The sequence below is a fragment of the Vitis vinifera genome, chromosome 14, assembly GCF_030704535.1.
Source record: "Vitis vinifera cultivar Pinot Noir 40024 chromosome 14, ASM3070453v1".
NCBI classification, from domain to species: Eukaryota; Viridiplantae; Streptophyta; class Magnoliopsida; order Vitales; family Vitaceae; genus Vitis; species Vitis vinifera.
The window spans coordinates 30,029,197-30,056,144 of NC_081818.1; the positions used below are offsets into that span (position 1 = coordinate 30,029,197).

Below are 26,948 nucleotides of genomic sequence, written 5' to 3' on the forward strand. Positions count from 1 at the left end.
GAAATTCAAATGTGAAGTCGGTTACGTTGAGGAAATTTCACACCTGTCCACGGTTCAGCAAAAGCTTGCCACCACTCTCACTCCCACTCCTCATTGCTCTTTCTTTGAATCTTTCCGCTCTTTTCGAGGTTTGATTACTCCTTCACTTTTTTGAATTATTCCATCTTTGATTAGGGTTTATGATTATTCCGCAATCTCTGAAAATTAAATTGAATTAAATAGCTTATGTACGTGTTTTTGTGTGATTTCACGATACTTGTTCGTCTTTTGTTTCAAATTCTGAAATGCGTTTGTTTTAAGCAATCGTCGGAAAACAAGAAACCCAATTGGGAAAATTCCGTACCCATGTAATGAATGCATGGTTCTTTGATTTTAGAGCCTTCTTTGTGTTTGAATGGAGCATTTGCTGTGCATGTTCTGGTGAGCATGTGTCCATGAATGCAAAAATACAAATTGGGATTCGATGAATATTTGATTGTGAGGATTGGATTTTGCATTTCATTGAACTGGGCACCATGTTCTTGAATTTTTTTGGTTTTGTGTTCTTAATTGTGGTGGGTGTTCAAGTGACAAATTTGGATTCTTCTTATTTTTGTACGATTAGGTGGGGATTTTTTTTATGGGTTGGGTGTGATTGTGGGCAAGGGGGTGGACCCATGTGGTTGCGGGCAAGGTGTGGTTGGGGTTCCTTGAGACGGGCCTCGCGTCCATCCTTAATTGTAGGAAGATGTGAATGGTGCATGTGCATACCACTATATCAGACCTACCAAATTAGTTCCAATTTTCAGGCTAGGTTTAGGTATGAATGTTAGGTAGGAGGTTAAGATATCTTTGCCTTTTTAAACATGTTCAAGGATTAGCTGTTGCCAGAGTTAGGTCCTACTAAGGGACACTCGGTGCCAGGTGGGGGCCAGTTGAACACAATCTAAAGGTGGTGTTTGTTTTTTTGGCTTTTTTGCTGAAAGTAATTTAGTTTTAGAATTTAGGTTGTTTGTTTTTCTATTTTTTCATGGCTTATTATAAACTTTTTACTAAATAGAAAAAGCCAAAATATGTAGCTTTTTCTAAATAGAAAAAATAACATATTGATTTTTTTTACTTTTTAATACTTAATAGAAATAAAATACTACAAAAACAAACAACCTAATATTTATTACTATTAAGCATTAAGGTTCTATTTAGAATTAAGTAAAAAAACAAACACCACCTAAATCTTCACCTTTTTATACAATGTTGCCACTCTTATGGTTTGGGGATTGGTTGTACAAACTACAAAATATAGTCAAGATATTTTGGTTGCAGTGGAATTCCAATTGTTGTGCTTGGTACTGCACCTGTTTTTCTACCTGGTACCTACTTCGGGTAGTGTTGGATGTGGGTTTCAGAAATATGAGTTGGAGCAGTACTACATGCAAACTGTTGGTCTTTGTTATCCCTAGAAAGAAAGAAATACGACGATGTTTGAGGTAGGGTTGGAATAAGTTTTGGGTGTTGTGGATCATCATATTCTTATCTGCATTACATGAGCACTTCAAGATGTGTGAGTGTGTATATTGGAGGCTTTATCCTGGTGGAGAGCATTTTCACACTTTTTCTTTACCAATGTTTTGAAAGGCTGAAGGTGCTCTTGAGAAGTTTTACCCAAATGAGATGGGGCATAGGCCTTGGGCTAAATGAGGAGTAGGCCTCAACTTAAAGACACAAAATAATAATAATAATAATAAGAAGAAGAAGAAGAAGAAGAAGAAGAAGAAGAAAAATCTCAAAAAAATTAAAAAATACTATTAAAATCATATGAAAATAAAATAATAAAAAACCACAAAATAATTTCAACAATTTCTAATCTAGTTCTCGTTTCTCTCTCCCACAATCTAATTGTTTCTCATGGCTCTATTAAATAGTCTGTAACACTACTATCACTATCGCTAGTAAGATCCTTCTAGGAAATGTCATTATATCGAATTGCTCATCATCCTCCTCATCAATGGTGATGTCACTCATTTTTCTTCTTCATCTATCAACTTCAATGGTCTTTTTCCCACCTTTATTTATCAATAATAGATAATGATTATGAGCCTAACCATAAAATACATACCCAAAGTCCACAACAACTGAAAACCTATTGAAATTATTCAATATTGAGGTTTAAACCCCTTATAAAATATGTACCAAAGCTCATGAAGGTCCAAAACCCACTGAATATTTGAGGCTTACGCCTCAACAACCTCAATTACTTTGTATTGAGGTTATATCCACAAGGCTGATTCACGTAAACCTCAATAACCTTTTAAAACACCACCCTTTACCAGGACGGATAACCCACTATGGCACTATGCCATTACTGGGTGAGACTGCTCTACTATTGGGAGAGGCTAACATATCCAGAGAGGGCAAAGACCGAATGGTGAGGCTTCTTTTATAATGTGGGTGAGGCTACTCTGATTCTTTTTTTGCTTCCGGCTCCTTATCCTGGGGAAATTCCTATCTGATTGACTTCCTTTCTTTATCTTAGTCCATTTTGGTCTCTCCAAATATGTTGGTTTTGCAATATGAATCACTTCTATGTTGTCAAAAGAACTATCTTACTTGGTTAGCACCTGACATGGACATGCATAATAATATTTGTGGTACACATACTGTTTACTGCATGTCCAATCATTGTTTCAAACAAAATTAGAGTTGCAAATTCCTGATTTCTTAGAGGTTCCTGGGGCACTTAAAGTGGTGATAGATTTCAATTCTTCTTGACTTTCACCTTAGGAGCATCATCTTTTTTTTTTTTTTTAATCACTGAGACTAACCATTAAATAAATCATAGATGAGTGCCAACTGGACTTTTTTGTTCAATGAAATTCTAGGTCTCCCCTTTTCATTAATATTATAAAATTTGAGAGCATGCTTATATTCCATTCTTTTTTCCCCCAATGTTAAGGCTTTCATTAGCATTCCTATCAAACTTCTGTACCTCTAATTATACTTTGCTTTGTGCGGTTCTTCATTTTGGGAAATTTATCTTGGTTACCCTTGTGTTCTCTTCTGTCATTGCAGTTTAGTTGATGGAATGAAGAGTTGATGTGGTGATTTACTGTCACATTTTGAAGTTCTTTAGCAGGAATGATTCTTTCTGCTCTTTTAACTTCTGTTGGAATCAATCTTGGCCTTTGTTTTTTATTTTTCACTCTATATTCTATACTGAGGAAGCAGCCTGGTAACATCCATGTCTATGCACCACGCTTGGTTGCTGAAGGAAAATCTCAACGTACAAATCATTTCAATTTAGACAGATTATTACCTTCTGCTGGTTGGGTGACAAGAGCATGGCAGCCCTCTGAAGAAGATCTCTTGTCAACGTCAGGCTTGGATGCTGTGGTTTTTATGCGTATTTTCATCTTCAGGTAACTTTAGATGGTTTCAGCAAAACTAACTTTAAAAATGGCATTTTATTGCGGAGTAGATTGAAATAATTTGCTTAAACCTCTTCACTTCAGCACTCGCAAATACATTTTTGTAGAGGATGGGACTCTTTTTTGTGCCCATGTGTATGTGGGTGTGTTTTAGGCATATTTGCATATGCTTCTATAATATATAGGTGCATTAAGTACTCTTTTTGCTGAAGGCATCTTTTGAGCAGTAGACTAAAAATAAAAATTACAAGAGAAGAAGCATAAAACAAAAATTGCTTCAAATAAGAGCACAAGTTAAAATTTCAATCAAGGATGAAATATTTAAAGAAAATCATATTGATTTCATAATTATATGAGCATTTTATGAAGAAAAAAGGAAGAGAGAAAGAATTATGTAAAATCAAGGTGAACGGAGTTACTTACATCCATATCAAACAATGAAAAAGGAGTTCCCCTCCTTTTTGTTTCTAGATTATTATTATTATTTTTAACCTGGGAAATTACTGAAAAGAAAGCTGAAAGAAGTTAGTTCAGGTGACAAATTAACAGCAGTGAGTATTCTGCTGTTAATTCAATACCATCCAGTCCTGATTCGCCTTCTTTATGTGACATAATTATTAAAATTGAGTAGTTTAGATTTTTGAGTTTTTTTATTCTAATACATGAATTTCGAATTCATACAACCTGGTTGAAACTTTCAGTACACATTCACAATTGTTTTTTAATAAGTTTTAGTAGGATTGCAAATTAGGAAAATGATTCTGGTAACAGTTGAATTGTATGCATTGGACATGAACTTGGAATGGCGATGCATCAACAACATCTCCAGAATGCCTTGGGCACAAGGAGTGGGAGGAGAAAAACAGGGAAGAGGGGGGAGGGGGGGTTGGTGTGGGGGGTGTGTGGGGTTGGGTTTGGGGTAGGCTTGTGGAATGGGCAATGATGGTGCCAAGGGGTTTGACACACTCTGCCAGTGCTTCCATATTACTTGTTGGGTGTGTTTTTTTCAAACTCTGTATGAACTGGTAGCAGATTCAGTAAGATTGTTTTGTTGTGTTTGGTATAACTTCAACCAAAATTATAAGAAAAAGGGAACAAGCCTTTATTTTTTCTTTATAGATATTCTTCCTTTTTATTTTCATTTCCCTTTCCAGCATACCATTTCTTCTTTCCCATTTCCATTTTTCTGTTTCCAGGATAGTACTATGTTTTGTTTTTAAGTTATCTGCTAAAAAAATGCTGTACTCCTTTTTTTACTCCATCCAACAGACCAACACCTCCTTCTATGTCCCTGTTACATAATTCATCAGCCATTTATTGGGTGTTTGATTTATAATTGGTCATCTTTGTTTTTTAATCCTTTTTGTCACATATTGTCATCTTCTAATATAAATTGTTTGTAAAATGCAGTTTGAGAGTATTTACCTTTGCTGGAATTATTGGGGTTTTCATTCTTCTTCCAATTAATTATTTGGGGAATCAGCTAAGTATTGATTTTTCTGACTTGCCGAACAAATCCTTGGACTCTTTTAGTATTTCAAATGTCGACAATGGCTCAAACAGGTAATTACTGACTGGCCATATGATCAGAATTCATCTCTTTATGTAGCAGGTCAACAATTTTGGGGATCAATGAAAGCTAACTAATAACACAAAATGGATTTAATAATGAAGTTGGAACAGCAATACTTGCTCTTCATGATGTCATTTCTGATACTTGTTATTTAGCCTTGAGGCATTACCATGTGGTTTTGTTAATGTATACTAACATATCATATTTTCATAAACTAATTGATAACTTTTCTATGTGGTTGTGTGTGCTGTTTTTTTTTCCCTGTCCTTATTTTTTAACTCCATGTGCTTGCTAACATTTCTAACTTTATGGATAGGGGAAAGTAATAGACCTTAAAGAGTACAATATGTGAGTAAGAATTTTTATGTTACCTTTAGTCTAAGCAATGGAGTTTGGATATGATAGTATCGCATCAACAGCGCCCGAGATGACATGCATGTACATTCAACAATGGACAAGTAGGCGATGGTTTTCTAGTTGAAACTCGAACCTGAGGGTGATGTACAACCTATAAAAAGTTCATGAACTAATTTTAATGGGTTGTGTTACTTTTATGTGGGGGGACACTCCTTGACCATTACAACAATGGTAAGACTCTTTAGCAATCCTTTGCCTCTTTTGACCTTGTCTATTTGGAGTCTAAGTTTATAAATCTAGAGAGCAAGGATGGCATCCTTTATATGGATTTGAGTTGGTATACATATTCCTTCCTAGTGAGAACTTTGGGTATGAATTCTTGAGCCCATTTTTTCTTCTTTTTGATAGGCTAAGAAAGAATACATAAAAAATGCCTAATAAGAGGTCTTGAAAAGGTATAGACGTTGTATACAAGGGCGTTAAAAGGCTAAACGATGCTATGAGGAAACAAAAAAATCACCTCCTTTGCCTCACTTAGAGCTCAATCAATTGATGAAATCCAACATGGACAAATAACCTTTATATATATATATATATATATATATCAGGAACAAAGATATAATGTATATTGATAAAAAGAGCAAGAGAAAGAAGAGGAATCTTCCCTACAAAATACAAGAATCTAATTAGAATATGACTTAAGCTCCTCCATTGAAACCTATACAAAAATTAGTCCAATTATGGCTATATATCAAAACCAAACAAAGCTTCTCTCATTATTGCCCACCCCTTTTGAATTACAAACCAAATGCCAATTAAGTTAATAACATTGAGAGAAGTGCCTTTAAATGCAATAGTACAAGAAGTCGATAATGAGGAATAGAAGTGAAGTAGACCCCACAATGTCTCTACCATTCTCCACTTTCCCTCAAAGATCCTAGCATTTCTCTCTCACCACATGATCCAAGCTGCAATGGGGCAAGATATTTTCCCCAATCATTTAAAAGAGATGGTCATCATGTTGCCTATGTTCCTTGGTGGAATCCAATCTATCTTGGTTAGATTGAATAACTTGTGTCATAATCCTAAAGTTATTAGGCAATGTAGAAAAAAATAATTAATTGACTTTCCACTTCCACATAAGATGCAACAATTAGCGCTAAGGGATTTGTAAGGTCTTCTCAACTGTCGCATGTCATTGGTGTTCACCTACAAATCTAGCTAGAAACAAAGGACATGGAATTGATAAATTGGACAAGGCTGAAAAGAAAGATCTTATTGAGAATAAAGGAAAGAGACTAAGCGCTTGTATCTAGGACAAAAGGAGACAAGTACACTAGGGTAAGTGAAGACATAAGTCTTTCAAGGCTCTCAATTTCCAAATCTGTGAGGTTGGGATGAAAGTTCATGTTCTAAGACAAAGAAGAAGAAGAAGAGTTGCCAAAAACCATTGAGATGGTGAGATTTTTAAAGTGATAACTCTATAAAGATTTGGAAATTTATAACATAAAGGTTGATTTTCCCACCACAAATCTTCCCAAAAGTAAATTTTTTCCTTTTCACCCACCGTAAAATGGACGTGGAGAAAAATCCTAGAAAACTTGTGCAATGGCCTTCTAAGGATACTAATGTGACCATCTGACCAAAATGTTGGCATCCCATCTATTAGGATTTGTCCCATAAATACTCAAAATAACCTAATGCCAAATGTTAGAACTTTTCTATGGGAACCTCCATTCCTACTTCCATAATAGAATATGATTCCACAAAACAGTCATCTTGAAACCCCACACCTCCGTACTCCTTTGGCCTACACATCATGTTCCAACTAACTGGATAATCTTTTTTACCCTCTCTAACCTCTGACCAAAGAAAATCCCTTTGCAATTTCTCAATCTTTGAAACTACTGATGTTAGAATCTTGAAAAGAGGTAAGAAATAGTAAAGAATGTGAGACAAGTAAGAATGAATTAAAGTTATTCTTCCCCTAAAGACAAAAAAACTTTTTTCTACCCATCAATCTTCTTGAGACTATCAACCATTAAATCCAAAAATTTGCTTGCCAACGAATTCCCTCATAAAAGAAGATTCATGTAAGATAAGGGCTAGTTTGAAACTTTAAAATCAAGCGTTGAAGCCAAACTAGAGACCTAATCTTGACTTGTATCGATACCAAAGATGATGCTCTTATTTAAATTAATCTTTACCCAAATACCAATAGGATTAACTTGAGGTTTTGCAGGTTTTCCATAGAGGATCTAGAAAAAAAATAGTGTCATCTGCAAATTGTAAAAGAAATAATCTAGTTTTATGCTTACTTTCTATAAAGCCCTCTAGTAAGCCACTATTTGTTGCTTTAAGCACCATCCTACTTAAAACATCAATTGCGATGGTGAAAAGGAAAAAGGAAAAATGATCTCCTTATCTTAAAGCTCTGGTTGCCTTAACCCATTCTTTGGCATGTCCATTTATTAGAATTGCAAAACTTGCTAATGACAAACAACCTCTTCTCCAAGACATCCATTTTATGCTAATCCATTTTCTCTTTAGTACGTGATTTAAAAAACGCTAGTCCACATGATCATAGGCCTTTTCAAAATCTATTTTAAAGACTACTCCTTCCTTTCCTGAATGTTTTTTCTCATCCACCACTTTATTGGAAATTAGAACATCTAAAATTTGTTTCCCCTCAACAAAGACTCCTTGGGATTTGTACATCGTTTCACGGAGAACTCTTAGGATGCGCCTTGATGAAACCTTTGCTATGATTTTATAAAGACTTGTGACTAGGCTGATAGGTCTGAAATACAAGATTTTGTTGGTTTGACTTTTTGGCATAACAACAATGAAAGTAGCATTGGTACTTTAATTGATTATCCCATTATTATAGAACTCCAAAAACACCCTCATAAGATCTTCCTTTATCTTATCCCAACACTTTTGATACGCTGTAATGGTGAAATCATCCAACCCAACTATTTTTCTTTATTTAACTAAAAAAGGGTAAAGTGTACCTGTCCTTCTAATAAGGGACATTCGATCCAACCAAACAACACTCTCTCCTGATATGGGTGACCAATCCAAACCTTCTACCCTCTAAGAGTCACTTGGGGTCTTGGAGTATGGCTTTCTAAAAAAATACACAATCTCCTTTAAAATGTTTCCAATGTTTCCTGGAGTCAATAATTTTTCAAACACTAAAGATTTTATGAATTTCCTATTTCGCCTACCATTGGCTACTCTATGGGAATACATAGAATTGCAATCTCCTTTTATCTATTTGACCATATCTTTTTTACTCCAATGAACCTTTTCTTTCAACAATAACTCCTCCATTGCCCTTTTTCTTTAGGCCCTTAAAGCTGAAATTTCAGGGGTTAGTCCATTTCTGCTCACTTATATCAATCTTGACAATCTTTGAAAAAATGTTTTTCTTTTTCTCTTTTAAAAGACACCTTATTACAGTCTTTCAATTTAGATTTGACTAATTGTAGCTTCTTCATGAATTTAAAACCTTCCCAACCTTCAACTTGACCCTGACACCACCAAGAACTAAATCTTTCCTTGAAATCTGGGTAAAGTAACTGCATGTTCTCAAACCTAAAAAATGTAAGACTCCACTTAAAAGGATTAGTATCTAGGACGATGGGGCAATGATCAAAGGTCAGTCTAGGAAGCACTTCTTGGAGACTTTGAGGGAAACTTTGCTCCCACTTATTTGAGTAAATGAATCTATCCGGCCTCTTGCAAATGGGAGCTTTTTACATGTTTGACCAAGTGAAAGAAGCATTTCTAAATGGAGGGCCAATTAATTCACTTTCTCTTATAAACTCATCAAAACTTCTCATGCTAAGGGTTAACCTAGAGCCACCTAACTTTTTCAAAATTCTTCTTATCACATTGAAAACCCCTCCACCCAACATAGCATTTCAGAAAAAGTTAGACCAAAAAGGTCTTAAAGTTCCAACCAGAAATCCTTCCTTGGGTTGGAATTACTAGGACCATAAATTGAGGTGAGCCAAAAAGAACCTTCTTCAATTGACCTAACTTAATTGTTACCGTAAAAGACCCTAACACCAACACCATCTTTGAACAACTAAATTTGTTTGAGTACCATATTAACATTACGTCCTTGAATGACCCACTTGCTGGAAGAAACACCCACTCTTTATTTCTAACTTTCCACACACTGCCCATGAACCTCCTATCATAAGTCTCACTCTTTGTTTCCTACAGCATCATACAAGACAAAACATCCTTAACTATCCTTCAGAAGTGGGTGTAGACTGATTGGGAAGAGGATGCAAATCAGAAGTCCCATCTAGAATCTGGCCCACTACACAAGTTTTAGGGTTAGAAGGGAAAACCAAGACCAGATACCCATAGAGAGGAAGCCTTCTTCCTTCCTCAACCCCTCTAGTGCCTACCTGAATCGTCTCTATGTTGGGAAAGCATTCCCTTTACTTGAGCATGGCTGAACCTTGATCCATTAATGGCCTTGCTTCATTTGAAAGACTAATCAAACCCTTTCTTATGGACTTTTCAGCCTTCGCTGCTGAACCTCTCTTCAAAATAGGGTCCCCGCTGAAGTCTGTTTCTCTACTTTCCGCGAAGACTCATCCTCCCTTGAGTCCTTTCGAAGCTTCAGATCATTAATTTTTCCAATGAACGAACCTTTAAAAGGAGGAGGCAAATTGCTTGCATGAAGGCTCAAGAGTTGTGATGCTTGGTTCTCCAGAGAAGTGAAAATTGAGCTCTAGATCTTTGGATGCAAGGAAGCAGGAGGGTTAAACTTTAAAAGTACCGTCTGTAGGCCCGAAATGGACTTTTAGCCCACTAAGAAATTTGGATTTCTTTCTTTTAATTAGGTTGGTCTTCTTTTTACTAAGGGAAAATCAACCTAGTCTCCCAAGTTATTTTGGCCTAACTCATGACTTGGTCTTCCTTCAAGCAACTGGAACCTCTCCTAATAAAACCTACTTACTACACCAGCCCATTTAATTAAAAAGCCCGCTAAATTGCAAAGGAAAGTCCCAATCCTTTTCATAGCCGTTAATGGATTTGAATTTTGAAAATTGGTTGGTGTGGCATGGATTGTAGTTGTTCTCTGCTTTCTCCCAACGACCCCCATGTGGCCTGAAGAGTGGCAACCTTTTAGCCCTTTGATCTTCCTCAAGCCCTTCATGGCTAACATGACCACTAGAAAACTCGCTCTTATTCATCTCAACGTTACCTGCTTGAGTGCCAATGACTTTTTTGATGACCATTATAGATGCTAAAAAGGTCTTATCCCTATGTGAAACTCTCACAATCGTAGGGATCACTGCATTTTCTTCACCTCAATCTTAAGTCGAATCTTCATTAAATCTACTAGCTTTATAGATTGTTCATTGATCTTAATAATCTTTCCCTATCCTTTTGCCAAGTGAAACAGATACTTCTCAAACCACAAATGAAAAGGCAAACCTTTCACCTCAATCTACCCCTTTCAAAACATCCCTAAAATGATAGCATTTACGTTCAAACTCCATCTATATACTTTAATGTCCATTTTTTCACTTACTGGAATAAACCTCTACTCATGTAAATAAATTACTAGATCAATAAACTCCACAAATAAAATCCCTTAGTTCTCATAAATAGGCATGATGACATGCAATTCTACTCACACCTGCTACCAAGGGTTCACAAACCACCGCCCTGGCCCCATTTTCCCATAGGTTCAATACCTTATTTTCTTGACTTTTCCTCAGCCACCACACTAGCGAAACTGTGTCCTAGGGGGTTTGGAACTGGCCTAACCTTCTCATTTGCTGCTTTCTAAAATCCCCTGTTGCCTACAAGTTGGGAAGAATATAACATCACAACTTCTATCACTTCTCCCACTGTAATTCAACCCTAGCTCTTATGTCCTTCTAAAATGATCACAAAAGTTGTTTTCCTGCTTGCCATGAACTCAGTAATTTGAAAACATCTACCTTTAAGGTTTACTAACACGTCCAAAAGATGTGCTTTGGTTCATTCTTTGTATTTACAATTAAAACCCAATGACTTTTCCATCTTTTAAGCCTTCTTTAAATGGTCCAAAAACCATTCAATCTCTTCTTTCTTGAATCCCATTGAAAATGAAGCTCCTTGACTACATACAAACAAAGTCAACCATAGTCCTCCATTCTCCCCAACGAAACACACTTGAAAGGATCTTTGTTTCCTCAAATTACTATTTTTACAACAAGCATATTATCCAAAATCTGCAATTGATGATTACCGTGGCTGTTTTTTGTGCATAGAGATTGACAACCAACATGGAAATGCATATCACAAGAATAAATGGATCTTGCACCAACTAAATAAGGCTATTGAAGACATAATTCACAAAACCTAACATGGACAAAGAACTATCATCTATGTACAATCTAACCGATTCCCAAAAACTATACATACTTGATTGCTTAGTCCCTTTTCAACATTTTCAAAATCCCTCTTATTCCTTTCTTTCTAGATGGTCCAAAATAAACATAGGGGAGCAACTCTTCAAGCTTTCTTCCACTTCTTCCCAACAAAAGATCCGTGCCAACATAGAAGGATCTCTCTCACAGAGGAATGACTCACCCAAAAAGAGCAAAAACAAGATGCCAAAACATGTCCCGAATCCATGACTAGTGTTATTTAAATCTGTTTTTCAATGGCCTCGCCAATTGTTTATATATTTTATCCTTTAGGATTGTTCAAATGCATTTGGTTTGACAATGCAGCAGCAATAAATGCAATAATATTTGTCTTCAAGTTTTGTCATTTTAGATGTCTCATATGGGACAAAATGTCTCATATGGATTGTTTTGGGATTTGGTTCGAGTTGCAGAGGTTTTCAGTTCCTCCAATTTTTTGCGATGTTTAAGAGGATTTGGATGAATATTTGAAGATAAGATTTCTCTCTATCCTTTTATACTTTTTAGAATATCTTTCATGGACATGGGCATGGTTCCTCTATATAGCTGTCTGTTCTACTTACCTCAAAGAGAACTTGGAAGCATTTTTCCTACCAATCATATGCTCATGCCTGTTTAAGAATCCACCTACCATTGTTTTGCTTTACGTAGTATTATTGGTTGGTAGTTATTTCTTGGCTGGGTTAGATTTTTTTTTCGTTTTCATGTTTTTAATTTCATATAACTCAACCAGAACAAGGCTTTATCAATGTGGCATAACATGAGAAGTTTTAGATGTGTCTCATTTGAAGCTAAAGTGAGGTGGAGGGCAATTGGTGATTGGGTTCTATCGGTCAGCAGATTCTGGAGGTTGTCTTATGCCCTAAGAGGAATCTAGAAATTAGATCTGTAAAATATCTCATTTCCTAGAGGTGCCATGGTTGGCTTCCGAGATATCAAACTGCACTCGTCCAAGTGGCACACTTCATCTTTTACTCAAAATTCTCTTTGAACAAATTAGTCTTAAATATTTTAGGCATCTATATCCTTTAATTGCCTAGCTTCTAAAGATAGTAACATCTCTTCTCTCTCTCTCTCTCTCTCTCTTTATGGCATACAAGTACACTGATTGTATAGGGAATTTTATGTTTGACTTTCTCTGAGCAATGGACTTTCAATTTTAACAATGCTTCTGAGACTTGAAAGCTTCTTTCATTGGTTTGATAAACTTCATGTGCTCTTGTTGTGGGTTAGACATTTTCTTGTCAGTGATTCTTCTTTGAACAGTTGTGGACAGCCAGTGGGGTTTGTTCCCTATTTTCTTTCAAAACTCTGAGATTTTGCTAGAAATATTATATCAGTTTTTGTCCTGCTTTATGATTGGATGTTTGCTGTTTCTTGATGCCAAACAAGCGCTCATAGAGAAGTTACAACAGGCTGCATATTTGACTCAGGTGGCATTTATGAAAACTGAAAACTTATTCTTAATGTTTTAAGATGACTTTAACTCACTTTTTTGAATTTGTTGGCTTTAAAATTTATTACTTAATTATTTCTTTAAGTATAAAGGTTATTTATTAAAAACAACTTAAATTTTTTTGAAACTATTAAATTTGACATATTTACTCTCATTAATATCAAGTGATAAGCTGATGAGTAGTAAAGAGTTCTAGGCAATGAGGATACCAAACTATTTTGGATTTAGAAAAGTGATTTCTTATAACTTCTACTTTTTAAGTTAATTTTGACTTTAAATAGCACCATTAAGTCATTTTATGAAATGTGCTTTACCTACTTATTGACTTAAATTATATCATTAAGTAGTTTTACTAAACATCCCCTTATTTTGGGCCTTGTAATTTGTTTAATTTCTGGTCATGGTGATATATGAGGCCAAGAACTTAAAGAAGTTTGGTATAACACTGAATTACTCTATGATTATGCCATGGTAATGAAGATGGTACTCAAGGTATTTAGAATGAGGTGTGTTGGGGTGCAACAATGTGGCTCTAAAGCGTTGGGATGGGTAGCCTAAATGATGGCTCTTAAAACAGGCTTGTAAGGTATGATGTCAAATGTCATAAAATGTTTGGCCTACTTTCATTGAATACCAATTGGTTTTCAGATGAGATGGTCAAAGCCCGATTCAACAATTAGTATCAGAGCCAAGGGTCAAGGGTTTGAGTCATGAGAGTTTCATGTTGGGGTGCAACAATGTCACTCTTAAGCTCAAGGATGGGTCTCCCATATGATGGCTCTTAGAACAGGCCTGTAAAGTGTGATGTCAAATGTTATAAAAAGTTTGATCTATCCTCACTAGACGCCAATTGATTTTCACATGAGATGGTCAAAGCTCAATCCAACAAGTTAGACCCAAGTTTCCAATATGACTTGCAGCAGACCAGAACTAAAAACATTTCACTCATGTAGGTTCAAGTAGGGGGTGGACTGGATTATTGTCTCTTATTGTAACCTTTCAGTTTCATTTTGATTGTGGGCATAGATCTCTCTCTCCGCCTCCCCCCACCCGTCTATCTATCAATTTGTGTGTGTGTGTGTACAAACACTAGTCTTTAATCAAACACAGAAGATATTTCAAGCTTGAAATATTGTGAAATCTAGTAATCAGCTATTTGCCGGTGGAAGTCTGTCATAAACCTAAGTTCCGTTTACTGTTCCCACCTACATATTGTTGGTGTCATTGATACAATTTCACTCAGATGGTTGAGCTTTACTGGTGTTTGGTCTTCATTGTATTGGTTTTTCTTGATGTCCTTTGGTTGGTAATTTTCCTGTCTTAGTTGTGTACTTCATTTGTAGAAACACATTATCCAGACTTTGTGAAAAGAGTGATTGCTCAATTCTCCAAGCTCATTTGAATTTTATTATTTTCTAAGCAAGAAGTTACCTCAGCTATAGTGAAGAACTCTGATCATTAGTTTTGACCTTTATGAAGGTTATGGATTCACTTCTCTGCTGGATATGTTTTCACTGGAGTAACTCTGATCATTAGTTTTGACCTTTATGAAGGTTATGGATTCACTTCTCTGCTGCATACGTTTTCACTGGAGTGGTCTGCTATCTTCTTTATTTTGTAAGTAATATTTCAGATATGTTTGCTTAGCTAATGCTGTCTTACTTTAATGGTTCACTTAGAGAAGACATCCCTGGAAATATCAACTGGATGTGATGCTAAATAGTATATAATATGCAGGAGTATAGCTATATATCATCAAAAAGGATCGCTTGGTTTTATCATTCCAAACCCCAGCCGCATCAGTTCACTATTTTAGTTAGTGGTATCCCTGTCTCATCTGGAAGCAGAGTTGGTGAAAGTGTTGAGAGTTTTTTCACCAAGTATCATCCTTCTACTTACCTTTCACATACAGTAGTCCGTCGAACAAACAAACTTCAGAAGGTCATTGTAAGCGCTCAGGAATTCCGACTTTAATTGTCACATCTGGAAACATTGGATGTTTGCTTTATGTGTAATGATATTTATATATTAGTTGGTATTATGTGTCACTCATTACTCTTTTTCATGTCTATGTTTGAATGGTACTTGCTATTTAGCACTCTAGATGATATTAAGAAGATATTAAATATAAAAGAAATTATTTTCAGCAGATAACTCAGAAGATATTTCCATCACTGTGTCTTGCATATGTGCTAGGGTTGTGCCACCTTTTTGTTAGGCATCTGTTTGTATATTCTTATCTTTTTGCCTATCAAATGTTTCTATAGTTTTTGAACCTCTATACTTTTGTTGATATTGATATTTTATTCTTTGTTGAAGATTTTGATGAAACCTGGATAAGACATAAAATCTCAAGAATTTGAATGTATTTCAATTCATATGTGTGCATGGACAATGAAAAAAAATCATTGGAGGGAGAAAAAGATCTAGAATTATCATCATCCACTCTTTCACCACACTTTAGACACTGCTAATGATTCTTAATATGTTTCCATTGTGTGGAAGATTTAAACATGCTTTAAATTTTCTTAGTAACTAAAGTTAGGTTTTAAGTGAATGAAAAAATTTATTCTAATTTTTATATATTAAATCTAAGTATTTTTTCTATATATAACTAGACACATCTACTTGAATTAAATCTTCATATTTTATCCTAGAAATCTATGAAAGTTCATTCCCTCTCAATGTGACAAAAGCAGAAGCTTTTGCATTACATATTAGAGAGATAGAATTGAAAAGGAAGACCTAAATCTATGCTACATTAACCACTTTATGTGTTCAACTACAATAGAAACTTAGAGAAGTGGAGGCTATTTGGATGAAGGTACTTGATGATTTTAGTATCTGTAGTTTGGTTTTTTGCTGCTAAAGTTTGCATCTACAAAATTTACTTCCAGTTCTTCGGGAAACTGCTTATATGTTTTAAGGACTATTGATTAGTAGATGAATGTTAAAAATTGAATCCATTCCTGAAAATTCACAATCTTTGTAATCAATTTAAAGCCTCGTGTCCAAGAAACTGAAGCATCTACCTATGTTGTACAGTTTATAACACACATGCAGCAACAGACCCAATCACATGCATAGCCCTCCTCTGTACTTTCTCATGTGTCCTTTGAGTGCTTTTTTTTTTTTTAAAAAAAAAATGCTTTTGATATGTACTTCAAACTAAAAATGCGTGAAATATCTGTATGCATGGAGTATTGAACCTCTCAGAAGTATTGATTGTTCTTATTCCATAAATTTCTTTACACATCATCCACTTGAAGCATTTGGACAAAATATTTGAGAAATGAAATTTAAACCATGGTTGTAATAGATGCTAGCATCAGTGTGCTTCCTTTTGCTCTTAATATCTAGTGGTTGATGACTATATGATATTCTTTCTAGGACGATGCAGAAAAACTATATAGAACGCTTGGCCACTTAAAATCAAAAAGGCATACTCAACAAAGGTTCAGGCGTGATGGCTTTTTGGGACTCTCTGGACGCAGAGTTGATCTTTTAGATCAATATGAAAAGAAGTTAGAAGATCTAGAAGATAATCTGAGAATGGAGCAATCCTCATTGGCAGGAGAGGTGCGTGCTGTCAGTGCATGTATGCATAAAAATATTAATCTAAGACGATTGTTTCATAATGGAATGAATATTGTTTAATGAAGTATATTTCCACCTTTTAACCTAAGGGATATATTAGTCATTGGAATATAAAAAACAGTAGAAAATGATATTGCCTAGAAGTTTTAGTACCAAAGGGACCCTGTGATTTTTCAAATACCTCCTTCTATTCAATTTTCTTTTAGTAAGATGCCAATGTCATTCATCTATATCTGCTTGCCTATGCTTTGTTTTCATCTGAGGTGGACTTACTTTTGTGACTCCGCCCCCTGAAGTGAGGAGAGTCAGTTTCTGAGAATCTTTTCCTGCTGCTTTTGATTTATATATTGACCCATCCGATTGTGGAAACACATTAATGCCCCCCAAAAGTCAGATGTATTTTGCTTTGGTACCCTAAATACTGAAAATCTTTCTAGAATAGGTCCAATATCTAAGAGAATTTTCTATTTGCGTGCCTGTTGCAAAAACTTTTTGATCAATTTTCATATTAATAATTATTCTCTGGATGTTCACAATTACTTTTTATTCAATTTTTTTGTGGACGGAGGTCTTAGCTAGCCAAGATTCTTCTACAAAGGGCAACATTATCCTAGCTTTCATGATAATCCTTTTTTTTAAGCCAGAAGTTATTTTAGTAAAATTACCCAAACACAGCTAAAAGCTTCTATTGAGCTTAAGAAAGAGCCTTTGACTTCTCAAAAGTCATTACAAACAGGCAATCTAGAGGTGAATGATGAAGTGGAAGGCGACCTTGCCTAAAAGATGGGCCACAAATATACACATCATCAATCAATAAGGGAATGCGCAGAGATACTTGGTCAGGCTTAGGCCAAATCTATGTATCAAGAACAAGTACACACCAAAACTGAGCATGGCATTAGTAATCCCCAAAAAACATTCTGATATAGATGTCATCTACAGTAGCTCTGGCATTGTGAAAAAGAGAAAAATAGGAGTTCCATAATAAGTACGCATGCATGAGAACAAGTGCTTGAGTGTGTGCATGTGTACTAAGCAGTGGCAGATTTTATTCCATAAATGACTATCAATTAATGAAATTTTTGTTTAAAATTCACATTTCATATGTGAGATGCAATTGTAAGAGTATATGTTTATTTCAACTCATATGAGTTGATATTTATTGAACATAATGTACACTTGATGGAAAGGCTCATATTTGTTGGATCTTAATATAATGCTGAACATATGCTGGTTTTGTGAAATATGAGTGTGCTACATGCATAAGATATCTTGTCCACAATAGATTAGTTCACTTTTAGTTTATAGCTGTACTCTTTCTCCTTCTGTTTCATTGCCCTCTCCACCCATAATGACTTCCTAATCCTTTCGCCTTCGAGCCAAGCCAATTATTGATTTGGACTTCAAATTCATATCTGATACAGCCTATAACTATGCTATGCTTTTGTAATTTAAAAGGAAGTTCGGGCTGCCTTTGTATCTTTCAAGTCACGATTTGGTGCTGCAATAGCTTTGCACATCCAACAAGGGATTGATCCCACTGAGTGGGTCACTGAGCGAGCTCCTGAGCCACAGGATGTTTACTGGCCTTTCTTTTCAGCATCATTCTTAAAGAGGTGGATATGCAAGCTGGTGTTTGTTGTTGCATATATTCTTCTTACAGTTTCCTTCCTCATTCCAGTTGTAATAGTGCAAGGACTTACTCATTTGGATCAGTTGGAGGTCTGGTTTCCTTTTCTGAGGGGTGTACTGACTATGTAAGTGGTAATTTTTTTTAAAGTTTTTCATTAGCACTTTATTTGGACCTCATTTTCTCCATAGTCATACCATGCATGATCTTCTTTTAAACTTGATGGAAAAGGGAAATTATTCTAAAGAATATCTATTTTTGTTATAGATTTTAAAAGACATTTATGGAAGAAAATGGCCTTTGTTGGTTCACTGTAAGTTGTCATTTGTTTCTGATGTTTAGACTACGAGATATCATTCTGAAGAATCAAATTATTATATATTGGTTGCATATCTGATTTGACTTCTCGATTCAGTTTGAACTGTAGGGTTCAAAACGGAGTGCAACATTCATGAAAATCTTTTGCAACTTTTTGGTTTTTCAGTCAGGGTAATTTCTGTGGCAAAGGGCTTGGGTGGAGCTCAATTTCATGCTGATAAGACCCCTTTTGCACTTGGAATTCCATTGGGGGAACCCTAGACCCGCCTCTTTTTGGGATCCAGTGGTAGATAAGATTTCCTCAAACTTTGTGGGTTGGAAGGAAGACTATCTTTAGGTGGTAGAATTACTCTTGTGAAATCTGTTTGTCTTACATTCCTCATACTTCCTGTCATGTTCAAGATTCTAGTCAAAGTGGCTTCAAGGATTAAGAGATTGCAAAGGGATTTTCTGTGGTTTGCAGTTGGGAAAGGGAAGAGGCTTCAAGGATTAAGAGATTGCAAAGGAATTTTAAGTGGTCAGCTATAGGGAAAAGGAGGAGAGATCACCTTATAGTTAGAGATTACCTAAACCATGTGGTGGTTTATAGCATATGGTAATTTTTTAGTATACATGAATCACACTTCAATGAATTGGATGCCAACATTGTTGTTAAGTGGTTGTATTGATGACATTGGAAGGCTATGGCACTTGTCTTATTCATTTTATTGTGGGATGGTAAAAAATAATAAAATCTGTTTTTTGGGAAGATATTTGGTGGGGCAAGCAGCTTCTCCATTTTCAATTTCCAAATATCTACAGGGTTGCTAGAGATTTTTTTATTTCCCCTATCTTAGACCTTTCTTTTCCTTCCCCTCATGGAATTTTAACTCTCGCCTCAGTCTTTCTAATTAGAAATTCAAGGAGCTAGCAGATCCTATGTCCTTGATACTCCACATGTCTCTTCTACCTTTAGGCATTTTCTCAGTCAGTTCCTTCCTGAGCTTTGTTTGCTTCTGTTAATTTGATTCCTAAAAATAACTCCCAGTCCCAAATTTAGCTCCCAAAAATAGTGAAATTAACTAAATCAAATCTCCTAAAATAACTCAATTTTCAACAAAACCTGTTCAAGTGCATTGTAACAATCTAAGTAACATGATTAACTAAGAAAAACAGACTTGTCCTATGGGTTTATTCCCAGTCTTATTTTCTGTAAAGTGTGGAAAGTATGGAAATGTTGTTCTGATATAAGAAAAAACAAATGACCTGTTTTTCTTTTTCACTTTTTCCAAAATTAAGGTTTTATGACTTGGATTTGGGCACGGAGTTGAACAAGTGGGAGTACTTAGCAAAGGACTGAAATTCCACAAGTTTTAATCCCTTCTAATTTTGTTTTAATCTTCCAGAAAAAGGAACCATTCAAGAATTTCTACCTAATTGCTGAATGTATTAGCATGTTGAATATGTGATGTTGCAATTATGAATGATCTTCACTGCTTTTCATTAATTAAAAATTATGTATAAGTTTATAATAATACACTCTTGGTTTTTGTCTTACAGCACATTTGTCAGTCAAGTGATTACAGGATATCTTCCTAGTCTCATTCTTCAGTTGTTCTTATCTCTTGTGCCACCAATCATGATCATTTTTTCATCCATGCAAGGATACATTTCATTCAGTAAGATACAAAAAAGCGCATGCACCAAGATGCTGTGGTTTACCATATGGAACATTTTCTTTGCAAATGTACTATCAGGATCAGTTCTCTATCAGGTTAATATCATCCTCGAGCCCAAGGAAATTCCTAAGATACTAGCTGAAGTTGTTCCAGCACAGGTGAAAATAAATTTCCATTATTAATTTGTACCTATGTAGGAATTTGGATGGACTATTTTATTTAAGAAGCTGCTCTAGAGCTGGTGAAATAAATTTCGCATATTTTTATCATTGTGACTACAACCAATAGGTGGATCACCAAAAGGGTAGCCAGCATAATAACAGACACTAAAAAATTTGACACAGGTGTTAAATGAAATCCTGAAATGTTCTTAGAACATTAACTCTGGCATGCCTCCAATATTCTTCATTATATCCAATCTAGATGTTAAGTTATTCCTATAAATGCCATGTAAAAAAAACAATGGCATTCAATTTTCTTGGGAACATCCAAATGTGTTCTCCCTTTCACCTGCTGCTTTTCTGCTTTTAGTGTCACATGATTATTTTGTGAGTTTTTGTGTATAATAGTGAACAAGAAGATAATGCTTTGGCATATATATATGTGTGTGTGTGTGTGTGTGTGTGTAATTTGTTTTCTTTTTTCTTTGTACATTAAATGATATACTTTTTCAAGTGCTTGTCATACTTCTCTTTAATGCATGAGCTCACTTGACATATTTATTAAGAGTTCCATGAAGTATGTTGTTTGTCGACCAATGGTTTTGGCATAAGATTAGGGTTGACATAAATATTTATCACTTTTGGGGGACAACTTGGAATAAACAGATTTTAGGTTGAGCGTTTGAGATAATTTGTGGAATGCCATTTTCTAAGTCAAGTGCTTGAAAAGAACATAAAATGTCTCTGTTATCTTGGATGGTCAATCACCCATAAGAAGTTGCAACTGAAATTAGCATTGCCCTTATAATTAGCACAGAATAGATGAAAAGAGGATGGGTGTTTTTGTTAAACCACCAATTTGAAGCTTAAGTTGTTTAGTAATAGTGCAAAATATATAGTAGTCTAACATCCTGCATCACATGTGGCACCAACCCACATGTGGAGGGGTGAACAATGAAAACAACGGATCGCATAAACAAACGAAGATATTCGAACTCTAGAGTCTTAGTAACCAAAGCTTTGATACCATGTTAAGCTAGCAATTTGATCCAAAAGTTTAAGTTATTAGTAGTGACCTTAATGGGATGTATGTCGAACTAATAGTTTTAAGTTATGTGTTCAAACCTATCAAATTAAAATAGGATGTTTATTTGGTAAAGTAGGCAATCAAGAAACAAAATGTTGATATGGTAAGCTTTGTTGAAATGAAGATCTTAAGATGGATGAGCTGCAATGTAAAAATTAACAAAACTAAAAATAAACATTAAATTCATTTGATAGATGTAAGAGGTAGCACTGATTAAGGATGAGATGAGGTATTTGGCTAAGATAGTTTGGTCAATCCTAATTGAGACTGATGGTTGCACCAGTAGTGACCATAGGTTCAATTGAGAGTTTTGATTCATCAATCAATTTTCGTAGGCGGAACTAAAAACTATAAATCACAGAGGTATAAAAAGAAATTGATTCATTATTTGTGACATCTACCCATACTGTGATTCCAAATCAACATATTCATTAAACAATTCTTCAATAAACTAATAATAAATTATAACTGTGTCATGTAAGAGTAATAATTTGATTGAAAAATGAGGGCACTATGGTAAGAAGAGGAAGGAAAAAATATCTATAATTGAGAATCATGGTAATATATATATCAGAAGATATTATTCAATGAGCTAAAAAGGTATGAGAATGTGGATGTAATCGGTTCTTAATTACAATTTACTGGTAATTGTATTGATTAGGAAACCTGAACCCTTTTATTTTAAATGTTAGTCTTCAACTTTGGAAACCATTTCTTAATACCACAGTGAATGATATGATGTTGGCCTTTGTTTTGGTGTAGGCATCATTCTTCATTGCTTATGTTGTTACATCTGGATGGACCAGTCTATCTTCAGAGATATTTCGAATGTTTCCCCTCATTTGCAGTTTTGTAAAGCAACATTTTACAGGAAATGATGGTGAAGAATTCCAGGTTCCATCAATTCCTTATCACAAAGAAATTCCCACAATTCTCTTCTTTGGTCTTCTTGGTGTAACATACTTCTTCCTTGCTCCACTAATTCTTCCATTCCTCTTGGTTTATTTTTGTCTGGCGTATATCGTCTATCGAAACCAGGTTAGTTGAATGCCTTTCTTTTTATTTCTTTAACTCAATACTCTGTGTTGGATGTTAAAGAAAAAACATAGGGAACTGCATCTGAAAAGGGATTCCACATACACCTTCTAGATGACGCTCCCACCAAATATTCAGTTCTCTTAAAGGTCTAACAAATGTTGAACCTTCCCTCACATTTTCTTGTGATTAATGACATTGGAAAGTCTCTAGGATGTAATTCACTCCATCAGCCCCTTTATGGTACTTTAAATGTTCTGAAACATCTCTTTTGTAAATATTAAGTTTGTACTGGTTATTTAAGTATTAGCCTACTACGGTTTTGTGGTGCTGGTGAATAATATTGAATGTGATAGTGCCAACAAAACTTTGGGCCTATGTTCAATAGTCATTATGAATTAATTTTGATAGTATCTAGAGCTCAGTGAGTGCAATATTAATCACATAACTAGACGATGTATGACATCTCCAAAAAGTTATGAATTAAGCTAATCCTGCTTTGTCCTAATATCTGAATAATTTAGATATATGAATTCAAATATGGATTTTTATTATGAATCATCTCATGGGTCACTCACTTCAGATGTGTGAATGATGCCCCATGTTATCATGCAGACTTTTCCCCTCTTAATATCTGCTGACTTAAAAACAAAGTGATGTGAATTTGATGGTTGGTATTTTCTGTCACAAAGTCATTGGAAGTAAGAACAAGTTAAGTGGCTCAATCTTATATTGGACTTTGTAGAGTTCCTATGGAACTGGAGTTTGACTTGCCAATTTACTTGATTGAGCTGGATTCTTGAATCTGTCTGAGTTTAATTTGAGGTTAACAATTTAATATTTCCTTGCACCACCTGAACTGTAAACTTCTAATACAGACCCTTGAGGTTCTCCACCTATCTGTGATACTTGACCTGCAAATTTTCTATGCAGCTACTCAATGTATTTGCACCCAAATATGAAACTGGTGGGAAGTTTTGGCCTATAGTGCACAATTCAACAATATTTTCCTTGGTCTTAATGCATATTATTGCAATTGGAATATTTGGACTGAAGAAGCTTCCTCTAGCATCTAGCTTAACTATTCCTCTTCCGGTTCTCACGCTTCTTTTTAATGAGTTCTGCCGGAAACGGTTCCTGCCTATATTCAGGGATTATTCTGCTGAGGTACATTGATACAACAATATTACTATTTCCTCAATTCACTTGTATAGTTATAATTGTTGAAAATCTTTTGCTAAAGTTCCAAATTACTACTTCAATTTTTTTCTTGGTCTTTTTATTGCCTTTATTTTCCCCTCATTATGTGTATCTTTATAGCAGAGCTAATAATTTTTTCTTTAATGTATTTTTTTGAATAATTTGATTGAGTTGTGATTTTCTTGATTTCATGTTTCTTTAGGAACTAAAGAAGTTACATCAAGAAACTTTTGTGTAAGATCAAGGATTGATGTAGGACAACCCTAGGATGGTTGCCTACAACCAAATAGGTGGATTAGGGTTTTTATCTTTTAGGCTTTAAGGAGAGTAATGAAGGATAAAGTTTAAGGCAGAAAAATAAAAAAATAAAATAAAATATAGAGAAAGAACATAAGGAGAATGAGGGATGGAACCTTAGAGTCACACTAAGGCCTTTTAGGAGTCTCACCTAAAAGAAAATCAATGGAGTCTCACCATTAAAAATGATTGATTATCAATTAATTACTTTGGTTTACATCAATTAGCCTTATTTATAGGTTTCTCTAAGAAATCTAAAGTTTACTAGGATTCTAATAACCTATTATGACTCTATTTCTAATTCTCCTATAACCTAATTATGATTTGAATTGTTATCTACTCCTAATCTAACTCTAACAAATACTAATCCTCATTTAATTTCAAGTGATACTAATCCTACTTTAATTGCAACTAATACTAATTTTCTTTCTTGATGTATATCTTGGAGATTCATCATCATCAAGGATGGTCAATTGAATAGAACTCACTAATAAAATCTCACTTCTTTTGGTAATAGGATAACAGTCAAGCTAAAAAGGAAAAGGCAAAATCATCAACTAGAAAATAAAATTTTGGAAAGCACTTCAGTGCTAAGTCTATAATAATTCCTTTCAGTATAGAATACCATATAAGAGACCTCTTATATTGATGCTTGCTTTTGGAAATAGGCTTCTTGAATAAGGAAAAAGTGTTTTGGAAGATCTCCATAAATATTCCCAAATCAAGATATGAAAATGTAACAGTGTAAGCTATAAAGGGTATCTAGAGATGTGAGGGAGAAATGGAAAACACCCAGTGGAATGGAGAAACAAGGTTTAGGGTATAAATACTATGAATGAGGAAACATGGGATTGTTTCAAGGCTAGCTCTATTTCCTTGGTAAATTTTTCTGTGACATAGTGAATTGATTCATCTAGTCCATGGACATGAGTTCGAGGTTTGACAAACCACAATAAACCTTGTGCTACGTTTGGATTGTTTTATTTTTATGGTTATTGCATAATGAGTGGCTTTAAAGCTTCTACTAGAATCTTTGGAAGAGCCAAGGTAGAGGGTTCATTCAAGGTTATGGTGGAAAATTCTTGAAAGAACTAAGATGTTGAATTCAAATCCAAGATGAAAAGGAAAAAACTGCACAATGTTGAATGTAAGGTGGTAAAAGATCAGGAACACAAAAAGGGATTGCAAAAAGAATTATGGTTAAAGGTGGATTTGGTTGTTCTCTCATTATGCATGGATACATGAAACATGTATTTGGTGGATTTGGAGTAAGTTTTGGAAATTATTAGATACCACAGGAAGTGGTCTAGACCAGTTCGTGCGTGTTGTATTTTCTTTTCTTTGTTTCTCTTGGGTTGTCATTCTCCTTGCAGATTTCCTGTGTACTTGGGTGGAACCCCTTTTTTGTTAGGTGCCTCCTTTCTTTTATAAGTATATACCTTTAATTCTCTTATTAGAAAAAATAGAAAGAAAGAAAGAAAGAAAAAATAAAAGCAAAGGGGTATCAGAGTGAACTATGTGACAGTAACCGTTGCCACACATCTACAGATTCCTTATGTGTGTTATCAGGCATATGTCATTTTTATTTTAGTTTCAACATTTCTGATTATTTCACCGGATTTGTGCACCTGGTAATAAAAAACCTTGTGTGCCAAGTCTGTTTAAATAACTGTTGACTTCTTTTCAGCTTGCTGCTCCACATTTTCATTCTCCCTTATTACCCCATGATGTGATTGTGTCCTATTCCAGTCCTCTTGCCATTTCAGATGCTGATATTGTCCTTAATTGTGTGTTACATTTTAGTTTTTTAGCAGCTGCTCTGACATTCAAAATTTTCATTTTTATGTTGACAAAATTGCACTCGGCATCTTTTTTTTTTTTTTCCTTCCTGTACATTCTCACTTCTGTAATAATGGTATACACTGCTCCATTATTAAGTCATAGATGTTCTATAGCAGAATCTGTCTTGATTATTATTAGTTTTTTTCCTTTTCTTGTTACTATATTTTGTTTGATGTCTCCTTTTTGATTAATTTTACATGTTACCAACTTGGTCTGAACTATTCTCTCTGGAGCAGTGTTTGATAAATAAAGACAGAGAAGACCAGAGGGATCCTACAATGGTTGAATTTCGTGATAAATTAGTCACTGCATATCAAGATCCAGCTCTGAAGCCAATCCAATATTCTGGAAGCATTGGCCGTCTCAAATCTCCTCTTCTTCATTCTGCTGTTGCTTGAAGTTAGTAGCTAACTTGTCTCTTCATGGCATCTGGGTCTGAAAAAGTACCTGTGTTTTTCCAATAATATAGTCCTGTGAATGGTTTTGATGCCGATTATGTACATTCCATAGTAAAAATTGGTCCAGAAAGAAGTATTTGTCTGTGTGTCACATGTGTGCCTGTGTTTTGTTATTGTAAAGTATATGATGTTGTGCATGAGCACTTTGTTTTACTGCTATCCTTGTTTTGGTTGTGAATTCTGAGTAGCATGATCTATCTGATGTTGTTCCAGATGTTTCCAACTGATTGGCCAATGGTCTGTTTTTCTCTTAGGATGGTGATTATTTTAGGAACATTTATTCTTTTTTTAAAAAAAAAAATTAGTATTATTGAATTCTTGTCTTTTGTTGTCAAAAATTTGGGAAATATCATAAGAGAGCCTACAAAGTGCTATTTCTTTAGGGTTTATATACTATGTCTAAGTCCAGAGAAGTGGCTGTTTTCT

At 34.9% G+C, this 26,948-nt stretch overlaps 1 protein-coding gene across 4 annotated transcripts; it reads left to right on the forward strand.

Moving 5' to 3' along the window:
• LOC100261148 (CSC1-like protein HYP1) lies at window positions 1-26,745 on the forward strand. Of its 4 annotated transcripts, none has more exons than XM_010662790.3 (11): window positions 1-128; window positions 3,049-3,395; window positions 4,815-4,967; window positions 14,793-14,856; window positions 14,977-15,186; window positions 16,630-16,818; window positions 18,295-18,593; window positions 20,324-20,600; window positions 22,453-22,728; window positions 23,659-23,892; window positions 26,301-26,745. In XM_010662790.3, the coding sequence occupies exons 2-11, from the start codon at window positions 3,115-3,117 to the stop codon at window positions 26,460-26,462; spliced, it is 2,145 nt and encodes a 714-aa protein (XP_010661092.1). In that variant the 5' UTR covers window positions 1-128; window positions 3,049-3,114; the 3' UTR covers window positions 26,463-26,745. The 4 variants fall into 4 exon arrangements, with proteins under 4 accessions (XP_010661092.1, XP_010661093.1, XP_010661095.1 ...); XM_010662791.3 differs by having other exon boundaries at window positions 22,453-22,584; XM_010662793.3 differs by lacking the exon at window positions 22,453-22,728.
• The last annotated feature ends 203 nt before the right edge of the window (window positions 26,746-26,948 follow it).